The sequence below is a fragment of the Takifugu rubripes genome, chromosome 3 (genome assembly GCF_901000725.2).
Source record: "Takifugu rubripes chromosome 3, fTakRub1.2, whole genome shotgun sequence".
NCBI classification, from domain to species: Eukaryota; Metazoa; Chordata; class Actinopteri; order Tetraodontiformes; family Tetraodontidae; genus Takifugu; species Takifugu rubripes.
In genome coordinates, this window is record NC_042287.1 from 4,494,337 (window position 1) to 4,511,067 (window position 16,731).

Below are 16,731 nucleotides of genomic sequence, written 5' to 3' on the forward strand. Positions count from 1 at the left end.
GTGTGTACCCTGGGTGGATGGGTGCGGGGAACCGCATGGATAGTCTCGAGTCTTCCTCGATATGCTCTCCTGACTGTAATAGGACGCTGTGGTTACTGGGCCTGTATTACAAGATATGACTGAGACTTTGCAATCAGATGTGCTTTTTCTGTTGTTGTTTGTCATCCGGACGTTCACCTCTCCTGACAGCTTTTTGCTGAATGGTATAGAGCCGCTGTAACAACGTGGTCCTGCTTCCTTAGCTCAGCCTCCTCCCGATGTTTCCCAGCATCTTAGATTTATCTTGCTGTCAAAGCCCGATCAGAGTGCAGTGCATGTACGCTAGTCCGTCTCAGTATGATCGCCATGCTTGGCTGTGTGTTTTAATTACTGAAGGTATACACGGTGTGAAGGATGGTCTGTGTGTATGTGTGTTCTTCTACATCCTTCATATTGACTACCAAAATACTCATTCTACTAGTAACGAATGAACATTTTTGGGTGGTGTGGACATCTTGGCTGGTCCTCAAAACTTCAAGGTTTCAAGGTTGGTTATATTAGGGTTAGGTTTAGCTGGGTAGCTGGGCTTCGACAAAACTTGCCGGAACACCTCTGGATTTGGCGCATCCGACCACATAACAACATAAGACTTTTTCTAGCCTTTTTGATTTAAAAGTGGAAAAAGTGTACTCAATCATGATGTGATATGCCAGGACAGATTAGATAAAAAGTGATTAAATAAAGGCAGTTTCCTACTGTCATAGACTTTGTCTACCATCCCAGTAACTTAGTGGGAGTAGGTGAGAGGTGTGTGTCTGGAGGTGTTGTCTGGACTGCTGAATCCTGTGTGTTTATTTGACAGTTTTTATGGCTCCCACTGGAGTCATGCGGGGTCCTCTTGCCGCTATGCACTCTCCTCTTTCTCCTATTGGCCCTCTCCTCCTCAGCATCTGTAAATCTGCAGACCACATGCCAACCGATGCCCTATAAACCCCTCCCCCTCCTTTGACCGTCGTTGAGCTAGTCATTCCTTGCCTCTGATATCTTTACGAGTTGTGTAGCTGCAGGCTGTTTGCCTCCTCGATTATTTCTAATCTCTGTGTGGTCATAAACTGCGCTGCTTAAACCGAGACACCCACATTCCGCAACACCATCGTTAGAGAGAACAGTGTTCGAACAGTCTCATCCGTCACTGAAACAAAAGCCCGGCCACTTTTAAGTCTTTTTATTGTTTCGAGATAGCCAGATACACAGTGACCGCAAGGCTAACACAAGTGTTGATGGGTTTTCTACCGTGTGGGGAGCCTTGAAGGGAGCAGTCAGCTAATCAGCACAGCGCGCTTATCGCGTTCCGTCATCATTTAAAGTGCTCGGCGTGCTACACGTCTAGAAAAAAACAGGTCAGCAAGCTAAAGATGCTTTAAAACAGTAAAAAAAAAAAAAGGAAAAAAGTTTGGAGAAAGCAAAACATTTCATATTCGATCTGTGAACTGCTGCCTAACCCCACAATCTGGAAGATCCATAGCTCTATTCTGAATCTCGCGGCGGAATTTATGATGTGTTTTGACCTTTCATCAAAATATTTTCACCCACTGTGTATTGCCCCTAGGTTTCACAGTTTTAAGCACCACTTTGCCAACTGCCGAGGAGAGAGCCTCCTGTGACAACAAGGAGTTTGGCTGCTGCCCCGATGGCAAGACAGCAGCCAGCAATCCTGAGGGCACCAACTGTCCTTGTAAGTCAAAAGATGCTTTCAAAGTTTTATCACCTGAGCTGCGTTACCTTCTGTGCATATTTGTCAGCGTGCAGCAAGTGATACTGTCTGTACGGTTACATTTCAAAAGGAAGAACAGTTTTACGGGAGTTTTTTATGCGTTCATTAAATTTTTTACCATGTGTGAATGGAATTGCTGCAGTTTTAACTCATTTAGTGTTCCTATTAACATTCATAAGGAATTAAATCTATCTCCACAGGGGGAATGCTAGCTGCAGAGCTAACTTAGCTGTCCCCATGAACCAGTATATCAAGCCTTCTCCAACTTATTTACACTTTTATGCATTTTGTACCATTATTTTTAGTGCTGTACATTTAAATCCATTGGTCTATTGTATTTTTATGGATTTATAAGTTATTACATGCCCTTACTCATCTTGTGACCTGTTTCTAACCATGTAATTTCACAGATGTTTTACCATTTATTCTGTCTGTTTTCTCTCTCTTAATTCATAACCTTTTTTTTCCCTTTCCTCGGCTCTAAACAACCCAGGTGCTGTTTTCTTTAGTCTTCCCATGAATCATCAGTGCCATATGTAAACGATTCTATTGGCAGGAAATTCGACAAGAAAATATATTAAAAATATAATACATATGTGCTGCATATGCATATTTATACACAAAAATTAAATCAGTTAGCATTATCTGAGCTGAATTCCTACTGATGAGGGTTTTCTTCACTTTTCCTCTATAATTCTGAGCAGTGTGATTGCCAGTATATTTTAAACTCTCTGCGCTTTGAATTCTACCATCAATAATAATCAGCGTCTATTCTTGTTTTTTTTTTCTTACCCTGCCCTCTTTGCTATCTCACACCTCACATTCTGTTCACCTCTCCTCACGCACAGGCATTTGCTTCTCTCTATCCATCAGCAATACTGAGCAGTATCTCCCCCTTGACTTATATCTCACTCCTCTCTTGCCTGTAACTTAGTCAATCTCACTCCAGTCCTGCATCACTTCATTTCTCTCTGGAGGCTTCACGGCAAAAGTCGGGAGGCTACCGAAGGCCGATAAGTTCTGCTGTACCAATCAGTCCCATCTGCCAGGCTTGGCTCATAAAGATAAAAGGATCCTTTCTCCCCATTGCTGCTGTATCTCAAATCTTCATCCATCAGTTGGAATTCACTCTTTATTTGTCCCAGCAGTGTTGGTCTGATTTATAGTGAAAAGAGGAAGTCTTACCAGCTCCTATGGAAGCTGCAGATCATGACTTTAACGAGCCAAGGACCCCAAATTAATCCAGAGCACTGAACCTGTGAGGTGTGAGGTGGTCTGGAAGTCTTTCAGTAAAGTATAGATAGATAGATAGATAGATAGATAGATAGATAGATAGATAGATAGACAGACAGACAGACAGACAGACAGACAGACAGACAGACAGACAGACAGACAGACAGACAGACAGACAGACAGACAGACTAATCGATTCCCTTGATGTTTTTTTCTACAAGGGGGTGGGCTTAGCCAATCCTCCACTCATTACATGTGGAATGACACGTCCCCTCATACTAGATCATCTGCCGCCTGTTGTCATGTCCCACCGTCCAATTATCAGTGCGCTTGTGGCCGCGGCCAAAGGGAAAGGGGTAATTGCACTTTCGAAGCTCGTGGGTTTTTTCTCTCTTTTTCGAAACATCAAATGGTAAAGAGGCGTGAGAAGATCTATGAGTTGTTGTCGTTACAAATTCTGAACGTGACAAGGCTTTAAAACGAGGTAATTGCCTACTTATCACTGTGTCAGTGGAGGTGGGAGACATTTCTCCATTTTCAAATGGCTTTAACAGTTTCCGAGGTAATCGGAGTTTCAAAACAAATGAATACACGAAGCAAGTTACTCTATGAATGCATTCCGTCCATAAGGTCTAATTATTGATCCCCCCTGGTGTTTGTCCTTTTCAAAAGAGGCAACAGTGGATCATGATATGTTATATTGAAGGTGTTCTTCCTGCTAAACAGGGAAATACCTTTGCTATGACAAATTTAATGACCACCAGTCGCTCATTTTAAAGTCAATGGCGCCTTAAACTCCAGGTACTGTAGAGTCTTCCATATGTCAGCTGCAGCCCCTTAAATCCCTTCAATTTAACACACACTCAAATCTGATAATGCCCCCGTCCCTCCCTTTAACTTCGCTTTCTTTCTGTCTTGCGTCCGTGCTGGCAGTAGACTGGAAAATCACCCACTGATCTTTGCCTTCTTTGTGTAGAATAAAAGTCAGATCGTTTTCTTCCCATCCCCTTCATCTTTATCGCCCGTTTGTCTCCCTTTTATAACCGCCATCAAATTTAAGTCAGCCTGTGCCGCCTTGAAGTAAAGAGATGGACAGTAGACCTGTGTTGGCCAGTTTAAACCAGGCTGTGTCAGTCACAGCTCCGCTGGCATTAAAGGGGCAATTAGGGCCATCATTCACAATAATCATACAAGTGTTTCCTTGCTCAGGCAGGAACAGCCGTGATTGATTTCAACAATTTGTTCTGTTGATTATTAGCAGCGTGGCGCCCCTGCATCAGCGCTTCCCGTGCTCTTCTTGTTCCTCACTCACATAAATGTCTTCCATTTTCTTATTTATTTCAGGCTCCCTCCTGTCTGGCCGCACTGTATAGAAACTATAGAGAGGTCTGATAAATGTCGGACAATGTAGCCCTCAAGGTCAGGCAGGGAGACTTTCTCTTTGCTGGGGAAGGCTCATCTGAGGGTGCCCGTGGGCTATTTTCTCTGTTGTCTGTGTGTTGTTTTTTTCCCCAATGTTTTTTCCTGTCTAACTTGTTGTCTTTTTAACCAGCCCCCCATGCCTCAGCCAGCTTTTGGGACGAGTCTCGGTCTGGTAAAACTGGCCCATTTTCCCTTGTTCTCTCTCCTTTCCTTAATTCATTTCTCCCCCATCTCCTTCGCCACCACCTCCACTGTCACTGTGCCCTGCCTGCACTGGAAAACTATTAAAAACAACACCACCCCCATGTAATCAGCAACAAGCTCACTAAACTCCTCTTGTCAAATGCACATATACACACAATCCATCACTAACCCAATCCTGACACATCCTTGACACGAGGACTGCGTGAAGGCGACGGGCACTGAATAATAGCACGCGCTCTGAACTATGTTCTGTCACGATCACGTCTTCATATTTCTCTCCTCCCAGCTACCATACGGTTCAGCGGGTTCCTGCATCTGGACCAGGTGGAGGGCCAGGAGATTTTCTACACTCCCGAGATGGAGGATCCCAAGTCAGAGCTGTTTGGAGAGACCGCTCGTAGCATCGAGAATGCTGTAAGTTCCACAGGAGCGAGCCATCAGCAAATTTTAGCATCCTAGTTCAGGAGTAATACACTTTTTTATGAAATTTCAACACTCCAAAGCAGTAGGTGGCAGTGAGGAGCAAAAGGGAAAATGACAATGTCACCAACATGATGGGAAAGTGAACTGTTTATTAAAGAACTATGTTTGATTCTTATGAGAGCTGAGCACAAACACGTTTCAGAAACGTCTGACCTAGGGTGCTCGCTATATTGTGTTAAAGTTATTTTTTAGGCTTTCCAAAACTAATTTGTATGTTTACAGACATGCTACACTTTTCAGGCAAATACAACTCATCACATCAACAGGCCCGATTGGTGCTTTATTTATAATGAAGGAGGGTTGTTGGTCAGCTGCTACATCAGGTGACCACAGTGGAGAATTATACCGCTGAAGACACAGAATAAAATAAGATAGCTGAATATTGTTTTAGATGTTGCTTCAGATGAATGTGTGAGTAAGGAAACACGCTTTACGTGTCTTCAAAATGCAAAGGCACGTCTTCGATAAACCCACTTTTTATTTCGGATGAAGTTGCAAAAGTTTGGGTGGCCGTGGTGCCAGTTGGCGTTTTAAAGCCAAGGTCCTCATCAACAGAGTACTGTGCTCTAATCACAGTTTGGCCAGGATGCTGTGCTCTATTTAACTTTCTCCACTGTTTTCTCAGTTGAGCTCAGACCTTTGAACAAATATCTCTGTTGTGGAGCCAGGCCCCCTCTCCTCTGATGAAATGGGAGATGGGAGGCGTGCATGCGTATGTGCGTGTGTGTGTGTGTGTGTGCGTGTGTGCGTGTGCTATGCTATAAACAGTACAGATCTACCAGCTGTTGAAATGGTGTCACTAGTATCCACTGGGACCTAATCTACTACTTCATCACAACATGTGTGTGTGTCTGTGTGCGTGTTTGTGCGTTAATGTGATGCATGCATGCATCTGTGTGTGTTTGTGTTTGTCTCCTAATGCTTTTTGCTTGAGTATCCCTGAAACCTACAGTGCCACTTGACAACAGCCAGCAGCCATCGCCTCTTCATCTTCCAGCAGATACACACACAAGCACAAACACACACACGCATACAAAGAAAGAGATTTTTAAGCAAGCCTACAATAGCGTGCTGTATATACTGGCCAGTGTATCAACCAACAGCACATTTTTCCTCACCACATTATTTCAACAGGAAAGAACAAAAGGCATCATATTTTCCAAGCCTACAAATCCTAACAGCATTTAGCTCAGCTCCTCCTGAATCTGTGTTTGTATAATTAATGCCAATGCCACAGCTAAATAATTTTTTTCTGCAGTACTGTCAAAAACAACAGTCTTATAGTCTTATAGATTCCCACCTCCCACCTGGACTCAATGATTCCGATAGGGTGGAACTGTGCCATCAGTGTCTTTCTGCTATCCCTCAATTATCTCTCCATCTCGCTTTTCTCACCAGCTGAACGACTTGTTCAGGAAGTCGGAGGTGCGCAATGACTTCATGAGCGTTCGTGTCCGTAACCTGGCACCCAGCAACTCTATCCTGGCCGTCGTTGAGGCCCACTTCAAACCAGGTAGGACTCTCTGAACAGAGCACTTTTAAGCTGGTCCTTCTTTATAATTCATTCCTCATGCGGATGATTTACGTGATATTTGTACATGTTTATTCCATTGTGAAATAATATTGTATTTAGCCCACAGTTAATTAAAATTAATTGGGCAAACACAGTGGTTTACTTGCATTATTTAATTTATTGCGTAATTATTTCAGAGTGAATGCACCACAACACTACACTATATGGCCTGAATTATTGAACACTGGTGTACAAAAATTCTTAGTGCTTCATCAGTGATAAATGTTTGTTTACCTTCGCAGGGATTCAAGCCTTAATAAAATAATCATAAACATCATAATCACAAAACAGTACAGCTCTTTAAATGCACATTGCACATATGCACATATTCAGTAACAATACTAAATTATTGGCTGTTTTCATTGGCATTGATATGGACAATAATAATATGGGGTCGATGGATAAAAATATCTAAAATGACCGCTTTAAACAAATTAATTACGACACTGATTAAACTGTATTAAAATCAGAAGTGTCATTTTTTTCTTTGCCATCAGTAGTTGCTGAGCCACAAAATCTGTTGGCCATAAATGAGTAATAAAAAATATAAGGATATATTGCTAAGACAAATTCCTGACAAAGCCAAAATAAGCTCTTTGAAACCAATTGGACTTCCAGTTTTTAAGAGAGAACATTCCTCTTTTTATGACTAATGATAAGCGTCCTTCATACCCTTCACACGGGGAGATGGCCGCCATTAAGCTGTGTCCCACCATGGCCAGTAAAGCAAACATCTGTGACAAATATTATGAGGGTGATTCGGACGAGCAGCAGGTGGAGGACAAGTGCCCCCTGGAGACCCTGCACCTGTCATACATAATGCTTTCTGATGGATCCATTGTAGTACTTTAGACGCCCTCTGTTTGCTTTTGGATTGTCCCTCAGAGGCCTCCTATTTGTCACGCGTGTGTGTTGTAGATACCAGATACACAGTGGAAGATATCGAAGGAGCCCTGCTGAAACAGATGAAGGCCTCCAAAGATACCAGCATTGCCGTGAAGAAGCCGGAAGTTGAGAACATTCGCTTCACCAATTATGGTAATTCGTTGCGGACTTGGCAGGAGTGCGCCGGGATTAATGCAATCAAACGTTCAGCAATTCATTCGTTGATTTTCACAGAGAAACTGCAGACTGTCTGTCTCTTTCCCATCATCACCAGATGTCCCTTCATTCCCCGTGTTCACCACAACTACCACCACCACAGCCTCAGTCACGACGGCGGCTCCCACCACCACCACCACAGCCACTTATGTGCGACCTCAGACAACCTCCCCCTTCATCACCCGCCGCCCGCCAGGCACCACACGCCGGCCTTTCAACAGCAGGCGGAAAACTACGACCTCGGCCCCGAACACCACGCCTCTCACCACCACCTCGACCATGGTGACCGTCACCACCAACACGCTCCCTGCGACCAGCACCGTGTCCCGCGCCAGCACCCAGCCTAACCACAGGGCGCGGAATCCCTGCAGCTCTCATCCCTGCCTCCACGGCGGAACCTGCGAGCACCAAGGTGGAGAGTTCAGCTGCAAGTGTCCAGCTGGGCGAGGAGGTGCCGTGTGTGAAAAGGGTGAGCCGGCTGTGTTCATGTTCTCTTTCATCTTCTGCTCCTGGAGCTCGACGTAATCTTAGAGTAGAAACATGAAAGTTTTCGAAGCCAATTTAAAACTCATCGCAGAGACTTTCCCTCACATTTGGTCATTTGGCAGAGATCAGTTTCAAAGACTGCCGTGACTGAAGGATTCAAGATTGATTTTCCTACTAACGTCTTGCATGACACACTTTACTGCCTCAAACAGGTCTTAACAGCTCCATCACTTATGCTACATTTAAGATATATTCAAACTGTATAGTTTTTAATGAGCATTCTAATTAAAACCTCCAATATAGTTTTGAGTTAATTACTTGTTTTGTTGCAGTGGCATTCATAGGGGGGCATAGTCATTCTGGAGCTTTCTGCCTTACTAAATACATACATACAAATTTGAAATATTAACAAAATAAACACATTTATGCTCAAACTCATTTTAGCTTTGGAAGTGAATTTCTAACCAAGTTAATGATGAAGCCAGATGATACCAGATGGAGCGTTCAGTACTCATGTCAATAAAGATCTCCATTAACATGGCAGCAGAGCACCTTTCATATATACTTCCATCCATCCATCCATCTTTGACCATTTTTGACCTCTCACTGGACCTATCCCAGCGAGAGGGAGGGTACGCTGTGGACAAGTTCCTATAGACCTGTGTGTAGTTATTTTCATTTTTAAAAAGATGTAATAATTGTCAGTTGTTTACTGAGTGAGCTCCTCTTTTGCATCAGTTGTGCAGCTACAGCAACACTTTTTGACGTAACAATATAACCTAAATCTCAAATATTGCACTAAGTACAGCTGCTTTGCTGCAAGATGGTGCAGATTTCTCTTTTTTTCCTCTGTGATGTCGATAACACTGCATGATGCTTTTTTCGGGCTGGGAAAATGGTCACAGACGCAATTTCATTGGGTTAGTAAATGATGGATATGGGCAAAATAGGATCTCAGAACGCAGCAGTGAGTGTCGGCTTCATGCTGCATTTTCAGGAAAACCTCAAATACAGAGGTGTTACTGAATCAGAACACAAGAAAGGGCACTTCAAACTCATCTGGGCTGATTCAGTCAACGCCAGTTACAGAGCAAATGGCAACACGTGCTCCAATCAGTGACTCAGAGAAAGTACAGGAGAACTTCATTAGAAGCATTTCCCTTTGGCTTCAACCCTTGTTTTTTTGGGGGGGGGGGGGGCGGCAGAGGAGGCAACCTCATGCAGCTGAATCTTAAGATAGAAGATAATTGGCGATAATCGTTATGATGAGGATTAGCTGGTGAAAATCAGTGTGTGTCTTTGAGTTAGAGTGGTTTAATTAAATCATGCACGGTAACACGCTGTTCACCTCCTCTGGATCAATCAAGTCATTAGAAATTAGACAGCTCATCAGCTGCCATTCGACTCAGAGGGATTGATGGTGATCATAATTGCCGAGTGGCAGAAAAGTCAAAAGTTTTCCTCTCTGGGTATAAACTCATCTGTGAGCCCTGTGACCTCCTGGCTCCTACGAAACTCCACACTGTTTCCGTCATTAACATCGCTCTCCTACTTTCTCCCCAACCCGCAGTGATAAGTACGTGTTTTGTTCCTCCATAGTGATCAAGTACTTCTTCCCATCATTCGGAGGTCAGTCCTACCTGGCTTTCCAAACCATGAGCGCCTACCATACCGTCCGCATCGCCATGGAGTTCAGAGCATCTGAGATGACTGGCATTCTTCTCTACAATGGCCAGAATGGCAAGAAGGACTTCATCTCTCTGGCTCTGGTCAACAGCAGGGTGGAGCTCAGGTGAGTGTCCTGAGAATCACGCTGGTCTGCGTTGCTACAGCCGCTGCCTTTTCCTCCAATGACAGAAGAGAGTGACGCGAATAAAAAAGAAAACCTACAAATAATGACACAGATACAGCAGAAAAATGGCAAACATGTTGCAAACATCACGGCCAGAAAGTAGATTAAGACCCAGAAGCTGTTTGACAGCTTTGCAGGTTACGGCTGTGAAGGCACGCTTACGAAAGTGTGTTCAAACTTACAAATAAGCTGTTCACATGACCATGTTTGCAGATGGTGGGGACATATGGGCAGAAATGTGTGCAGGAGGTCCAAATCTAGCAGTTTGATTGTTGTCATCAGTAATTTACAGCGGTACTTTCCCTGTAAATAGATCTTACCCTACTTTTAAATGACTTGATTAGGCACTTGATTGAGTAGCTACAAGTAGAGGAGTGTTTTATGCTCTTAATGACCATTTAATTGTGTACAAGTAATACTAATTCAGTGCAATAATATAGCCGAGCACTGAGGTCGATAATTAATGCACTTGAGTAAATTACATTCAGTGTTTCTAACAATCAGACACTCTAACGTTGAGGAGATCATTGGGCGTTGAGGAAAACTCATAAAATAGGTGATTTAAAAGTTCCTTTTTTAGAACTGCCTTGTTCCAGTTAGGATTTCGCCTTCTAGTCAGAAGCAAACGTGTCACTGAAAGAAAAAAATCAGTGATAGGAACTATCCTGTAGATGTTAATGTAAATCCAAGCTCAAAGACATTGAGTCTCATCCCGTATGCCTGACAAACGCCCACACCATCCGTGTCCGTGTTCTCGTTTTGTGATGTGTGCTCTGTGTTTGAGTGTGTAGGCTCAAAGGTAAGCTCTTTTCTTTCTTCTTTTTTTTTTCTTCATGCCTGGTTAAAATAATGTAATAGCCCTTTAGCATCTAAATCAGAAGACTTGTTTTCCTTTCGGATTCCCATGTTCGACAGCAACTAAAAGCTTTAGCCAGCCTGCTGACACCTACAGAAGCAAGCATTCCTCCCTTCCCTTGTGGAAATGAACCCCAGGAAAAGAAAAATCATTATGGATGGTTAAAAGCGCTCTTTTCAGAGGAGATGTGAATCCGCTAACGAGATGCATTTTGGTGCCGTTATTTCAAGCACCATCCTTTAACATTTTTCGCCATCTATTGGATCTTGGATCGCTCCCCAGGAGCCCTTTCAGTTTTGCTCAACCTGGCCAGGTTTGATTTTGCTCTATTCAGAACCAAATCAATGGCAAATGAAAAGAGATCATTAGTCACTTGTGTTTTAAAAAGGAGCTCTGCCTCACTGGCAGAAATAAAGTAGTGAGATTACCTCCCACAGTTCTGCAAATCCAAGATGTGAGGAGATGAGCTAATTATTTGCGGTGCATAATTATTCTCAGGTTTTTCGCTAATACCACCAGATATGTGGGTGCACACACACTACTATTCTCTCCTGTGGTACACACACCAAAGCCTCACCGGATTAAATAGAAGATATTGCAGTGAGCCATGCTGGTGTGACACAGTTAGGGATTCTAACTGGGCATCTGTCCTAGACTTTGCTTATTTAAAGAATATGTAAAAAAAAAAAAGCAATGCCTCAGTGTTTGAAGTGGATTAAATGGCTCCCTTTGTGTTCCTCTCAACAGGTTCAACACAGGATCAGGAACAGGTACACTGGTCAGCAAAGTCCAAGTCGATCAGGGCCGCTGGCATCAGCTGGTGGTGACTCGCAACAGACGCAGTGCGGTGCTCAGTGTGGACAACGAGCCGCACGTGGAGGGCGAGAGTCCACGCGGCACAGATGGCCTCAACCTTGACACAAACCTCTTTATCGGCGGAGTGCCCCCTGAAATGAAGGATGTGTAAGACCTTTTCTTTGTGTTGAGTGTGATGAGGCTGTTGCGTAACACCAAATTTGCCTCAGTCTTCAGTAATTCATGCCAAAATTTTGTCTGGAATACATCTGAGCCCTCTACTGTTTTGAGCTATTTAGGAGAAACAACAACGTATTCACATTATAATACTATTGTTATAACACCGGTATCTTTGAGGAGCAAATATCACTACTCGATATAGTTTGTCTAAAAATATTGCATCCACACTGCGGTTGCACAATTTTTTCCCCTCTTTTTTGTTTTTGTTTCAAATGTTTTTTAATGATTTTTAAAAGAGAGGTCAAGCTGCGGGCAGTATGAAATGAAATATTCATAATAAGACCAATAACCCGTTCTCAGATTTCAATTGAAAATATTAACCCAGAAGTCTCACTATTTAGCGCACATGGCTGAGCTGTGCAGCAGATGGGCTTCGCTGAACTCATATGCATGGCGTAAAGAAAAATATTTTAGGGGGTTTCTGTGTAAAACTTGGATTTGGATTACACCATGTCTAGTGTTCAAAGAGCAAGTATTGACATGCTCTAAGCTGGAGTCCCAGGTGTTACTGGGTATTTGTAGTCCAAATTCCCTCTCCCATTCAGATTTAATCCTAGTCATGCTAGGGTGACAAAGACCTTGCAGTTTGTCATGCAAGAGGGAAATTACGTGGTCTGAAGCTATGCGCAGCTTTAGTCACCCATACAGTTTATCAGAAGCTGCATTTCCAAATCCATTATACATATCCTCTGATTTGAAAGTATCTAAAACAGTGAGCCCAGGGTAGGTCATACTTTTCCCGAAGCAGCTCTAAGCATAAAAAAGTTTACATAAAGGTCACTAATGTTAGTTAGTCTTGATTCTCTCCAGGCATTAAAGATGCCATCCACATTTGAGGGAGCGAATGACGGATTGGTTGCAATCATATTTTTCTTTCTTTTTTTCCAGCGCAAGAGAGCAGACAGCTGTGGCCACAGGCCTGGTGGGCTGTATCCGCATGCTAGATGTCAACAACCGTGTGCTCAACCTGCAGGAGAACGGCGGCGACAGTTTGTATGGCAGTGGTGTAGGTGAATGTGGGAACAACCCCTGCCAGCCAAATCCCTGCAAGAACGGCGCGGCATGCCAAGTCAAGGAGGCAGAGATGTTCCACTGCAAGTGCAGCAAAGGATTCTGGGGTAAGATGGGAGAAAGCCAGACCGCCGGTATTGCCGTTCGGCTGCGTCTCAAGTAAAATGCTGAGATTTCCAATTGTGGATATTTAAAGGGATTCACTGTCATCACGAGTTACCCAGAGATCCTGCAAAAGCTTCACAGCCTATTGATGGCGCAACTCCACCCAGGAGGTCTTTTTTTTAAACCCCAGCGTCATTGCCATGGCAGATCAAATGTCGACAAAACAACATGAAAACATTCAGTTCAAGGGATGACCTTGTGGCCCGTTACTTCTTCCACATCCTTTCCCTGTTTCTGTCCAGCACCGACTAACAAGCAGCGCTGCCAGGCTCCTGTCAAGTGTGCCTGCCGCTGGTTGTAAGTGCTGGCTGTTACATGAAGTTCCGCTCCAGAATGAAGATAATTGTCAGAGTTTACTTTTAACACTTACACGATGCATCAAAAAGTTGCAAAATCCCTTTCATGGAAGATGGTTTGCTTTGCTGCAGCAAAGATACATCTGTCAAAACCCAACTTTACGTAAAGTGAATGTAGGTCACGAGATAAACAGGAGCCACAGCTGTAAACATGTTTTCGTCCACGTTTTACTGATTTTCATTGATGGGGTTTAGATATTTTTGCTATTCTGACAAATCTCAGCAAAACAAACACCAGCATGAAAGGCTACAGCAAAAATTAAGGATTTCCAGCCGCCACGCATTCACAAAATAGGTCTGCGAATTTTGGGAGGGACTGAATTTGCTGTTCATCCTGTCTTTGGGGCGTAAAAGCTCACAAAAAGAGGGAGAACAAATGCAAAGTGAGATTTGTAGCTGTTAAAGGGAGCGCGTGTCAGGACAGCCTGGTAAATGAGGCTGGTTAGAGCTAAAAAGATGGGAGAGGAGGACGACATGTGAAAAGAGAACTGCGGCATGGATGGTGGATTAAAGTCGGTCTTCCAAACGCGCAAGTGAGGGAAAACCGGGGGAGGCCTGTGTACTCTGCAAGAATGGGATTCATTAAAGCTCCCCTCTCACCACAGGCTCCAACAGCTAAAGTAATGGTGGGTAAATTCTGATGGGCTGTGGCCGAGGGCAAAACCATCATCCACCAGGCGGTCCTGAGCCTTTTGCCACTGTCGGCACCTGCCCAGAAATGTGGCCACGCGGCGGGGAGGCTCTCGGCTGCTTAATCTGGACGTTAACATCTCCAAATCTATTTGAAAATAGCCTCTATCACAGAGGAAAATCCCTGAAATGTTCCCTGCATTCCTCTTGATGGAATCAAAGAAAAAAGGAGCAAAAAATCTTCTAACTATTGGCGTGAATGTTTGTGCCTCCAGGACCAACCTGTGCCGACGTCCATGATCCATGCGAGCCCAACAGGTGCCATCCGTCCTCCCAGTGTCAGGCGCTGCCCGAGGGAGGCTACAAATGCGAGTGCCCCATGGGACGAGAAGGGAGACACTGCGAGAAAGGTAATGGGGTCTAATCCTGGTGGCACCTGCTCACCTGTTCTCAAAAGTTATCATATCAGCTTTTTTGTGTTTTTGCATGCCGTTAAAATGCCATAAGGGTGATCAAAATCCCAAAGACAGAAAGATAAGGAGGGCAACGAGAGTTTTGCAGAACAGGGGTAAGATGATTAGCCCCGTCGGCCATTTAACACATCGCCATGGCTGCGGTTTCTACAGGGTAAGCATCAGAGGAGCGGCGTTCCTCTGCTCTTCCACCCACAGGTGTCAGGTTCAAACACTGTTGTTGCCACTCGGCTCTGAACCGGGCCACGACTTAGCTTTTGAGGTTCATCATTAGCACTTTTGCCGGTGTTTTATCATGAAGGTTGCCTGTGCTCCTTTGCCTCCCTTGCTTTGTAGATGTTGGGCTTCTTTTTTTTTTTTTTCGAGACCCGAAGTGAGTGAACATTGCCAAAAATGAGAAACATGCCCCCTCGCAACCCTGGGAATTATAAAGAAAAAAAAGAAAAAAAAAACACTCACACACAAGGGTGTCCTCCTTCCAAGCCCCAAATCCCAGTTTGCAGTTGATGAAAATAAATTGAGGTGAACCAAAATCAATGCCGCCTGAGCGAGACTGTCTCCCATTCCAAAAGGCTATTTTTTTTTCCCGAGGAATCAATGAGATGACTAATCGCATCAGTCCCCCCTTGCCCGTGGTGATTTATGGGAGCGTCAGTCAGCCAGAGTGTCAGCTCGAGACAGGAGTTTACAGATAAGGAAGCAGTCGGGCAGACGTACCCTTCGAGGGCTACACTGAAAATAGTTAGAAAGACAGGCAGCTCAAAGCCCACTCAGCAGCAGCCTCCAGGTGTATTAGTCCCAGCATTAAGCTTATGTGTTGAGCTACCATTCCATTTCAACACCGCGAGGGTTCTTTGGATTTTTTGTTCTAATATCCACTATTAAGAACTTTCCTCGAGGGTGTTCTGATAGTATTGAAAATGCCTAATTTTTATGTGCTTAAGCCCTCATACTGTATATCATTACAGGTTAATGATGAAACCATGATCCCTTGAGCTCAGATTGTCCTTGAGGGGCGGGTTCGGGTTTCAACAGTGTTTTACATTCAAAATGGTTCCCGGGGTAATTCAGGGAACAGCGGGTTGGGTTTGCGTTGAACATCCTTCTGCTGAAGATCCAATTGATTGGCAGTGGGAACTGGAGCTTTGATTGCTGCTGCTGATTTTAACCGTTCTGTTATTGCCTTTCCTTCCTTCCTATCTTGATGGACTTTATAGCAAAGTTCTAATTAGTAAAAACCCCTTCAATATAAATAGAATCTTCTCCGAGCTGAACTCAGCACGAGATGCCAGAGCCCGTGGAATATTGTGTCTGGGTAAGTCATTTTGGAGAAGCCGCTCCAGTGGAATGGGAAGAAAAGTAGGGCGACTTTGCTCTTTTGCGTTTTTTGATCAAATGGATTTTTGAAGGAAGGATGACATCAGATAATTCCGCCTATCCTGGGTTTTTAAGCCAGTCCAGTTTTCTTCTGCCTATTACAGTTTAGAGCACAAATCTTTTTTTGAGTGTGATTTTTTTTTCTTCCCTACCCATTAGTAGTTTTCCTCACAGCAGTTAATTAGCTTTCTCGTTTCTGTCTGCCTTTCCCATCCCGACTTGACTCAGCTAATCCCAACCAATTACGAGAAAAGCTTTTTTTTATAGCCAAAAATACACTGTAGTTATATCTGTTTATTTTGGGGGTTATATGTGTATGTGGGCTATTGTAACCTCCCAAATGAGGGTATTTCTTTACGCTCAGCCCCGTATTACTTACCCCCAGATGACAATTAAACATTTTCAATGGCATAGCACTTGTTAGAGGGATGGCACGCTGCCTTGTCCTAATCTCTCCACACAGCCAGAATCCAGATATGGACCTATTATATTGTGATGACATGAATTTATAAAATGGCCTGCCAACACACAATGGCTGCATTATTTCATGGGTCCCGGCTGTGGAGTTAAACACCACATGTCTCAAAGGGGTTTTTTTGTGTTATAGTGTGGCGGGCTGTGTAATCAGTCTGACATGAGGGTTTGTGGATATTTTTTTTTTCCTTGTTGAAATTCTGTCAAGAAAAAGTCCTAATCCCAAAGCCCATGAAAACAAAATCCG

The 16,731-nt window shown here is 43.8% G+C and overlaps 1 protein-coding gene across 11 annotated transcripts in view; it reads left to right on the forward strand.

Moving 5' to 3' along the window:
• Positions 1-16,731, forward strand: part of agrn (agrin) — a 198,479-nt gene that overhangs the window by 163,599 nt on the left and 18,149 nt on the right. For all 11 annotated transcript variants that reach the window (XM_029834076.1, XM_029834085.1, XM_029834079.1 and 8 more), the window contains 9 exons: positions 1,589-1,714; positions 4,899-5,026; positions 6,494-6,608; positions 7,587-7,706; positions 7,828-8,238; positions 9,855-10,047; positions 11,711-11,926; positions 12,887-13,116; positions 14,436-14,570. In XM_029834076.1, coding sequence (XP_029689936.1) covers positions 1,589-1,714; positions 4,899-5,026; positions 6,494-6,608; positions 7,587-7,706; positions 7,828-8,238; positions 9,855-10,047; positions 11,711-11,926; positions 12,887-13,116; positions 14,436-14,570 — 1,674 coding nt within the window. The remainder of the gene's footprint in view (positions 1-1,588; positions 1,715-4,898; positions 5,027-6,493; positions 6,609-7,586; positions 7,707-7,827; positions 8,239-9,854; positions 10,048-11,710; positions 11,927-12,886; positions 13,117-14,435; positions 14,571-16,731) is intronic.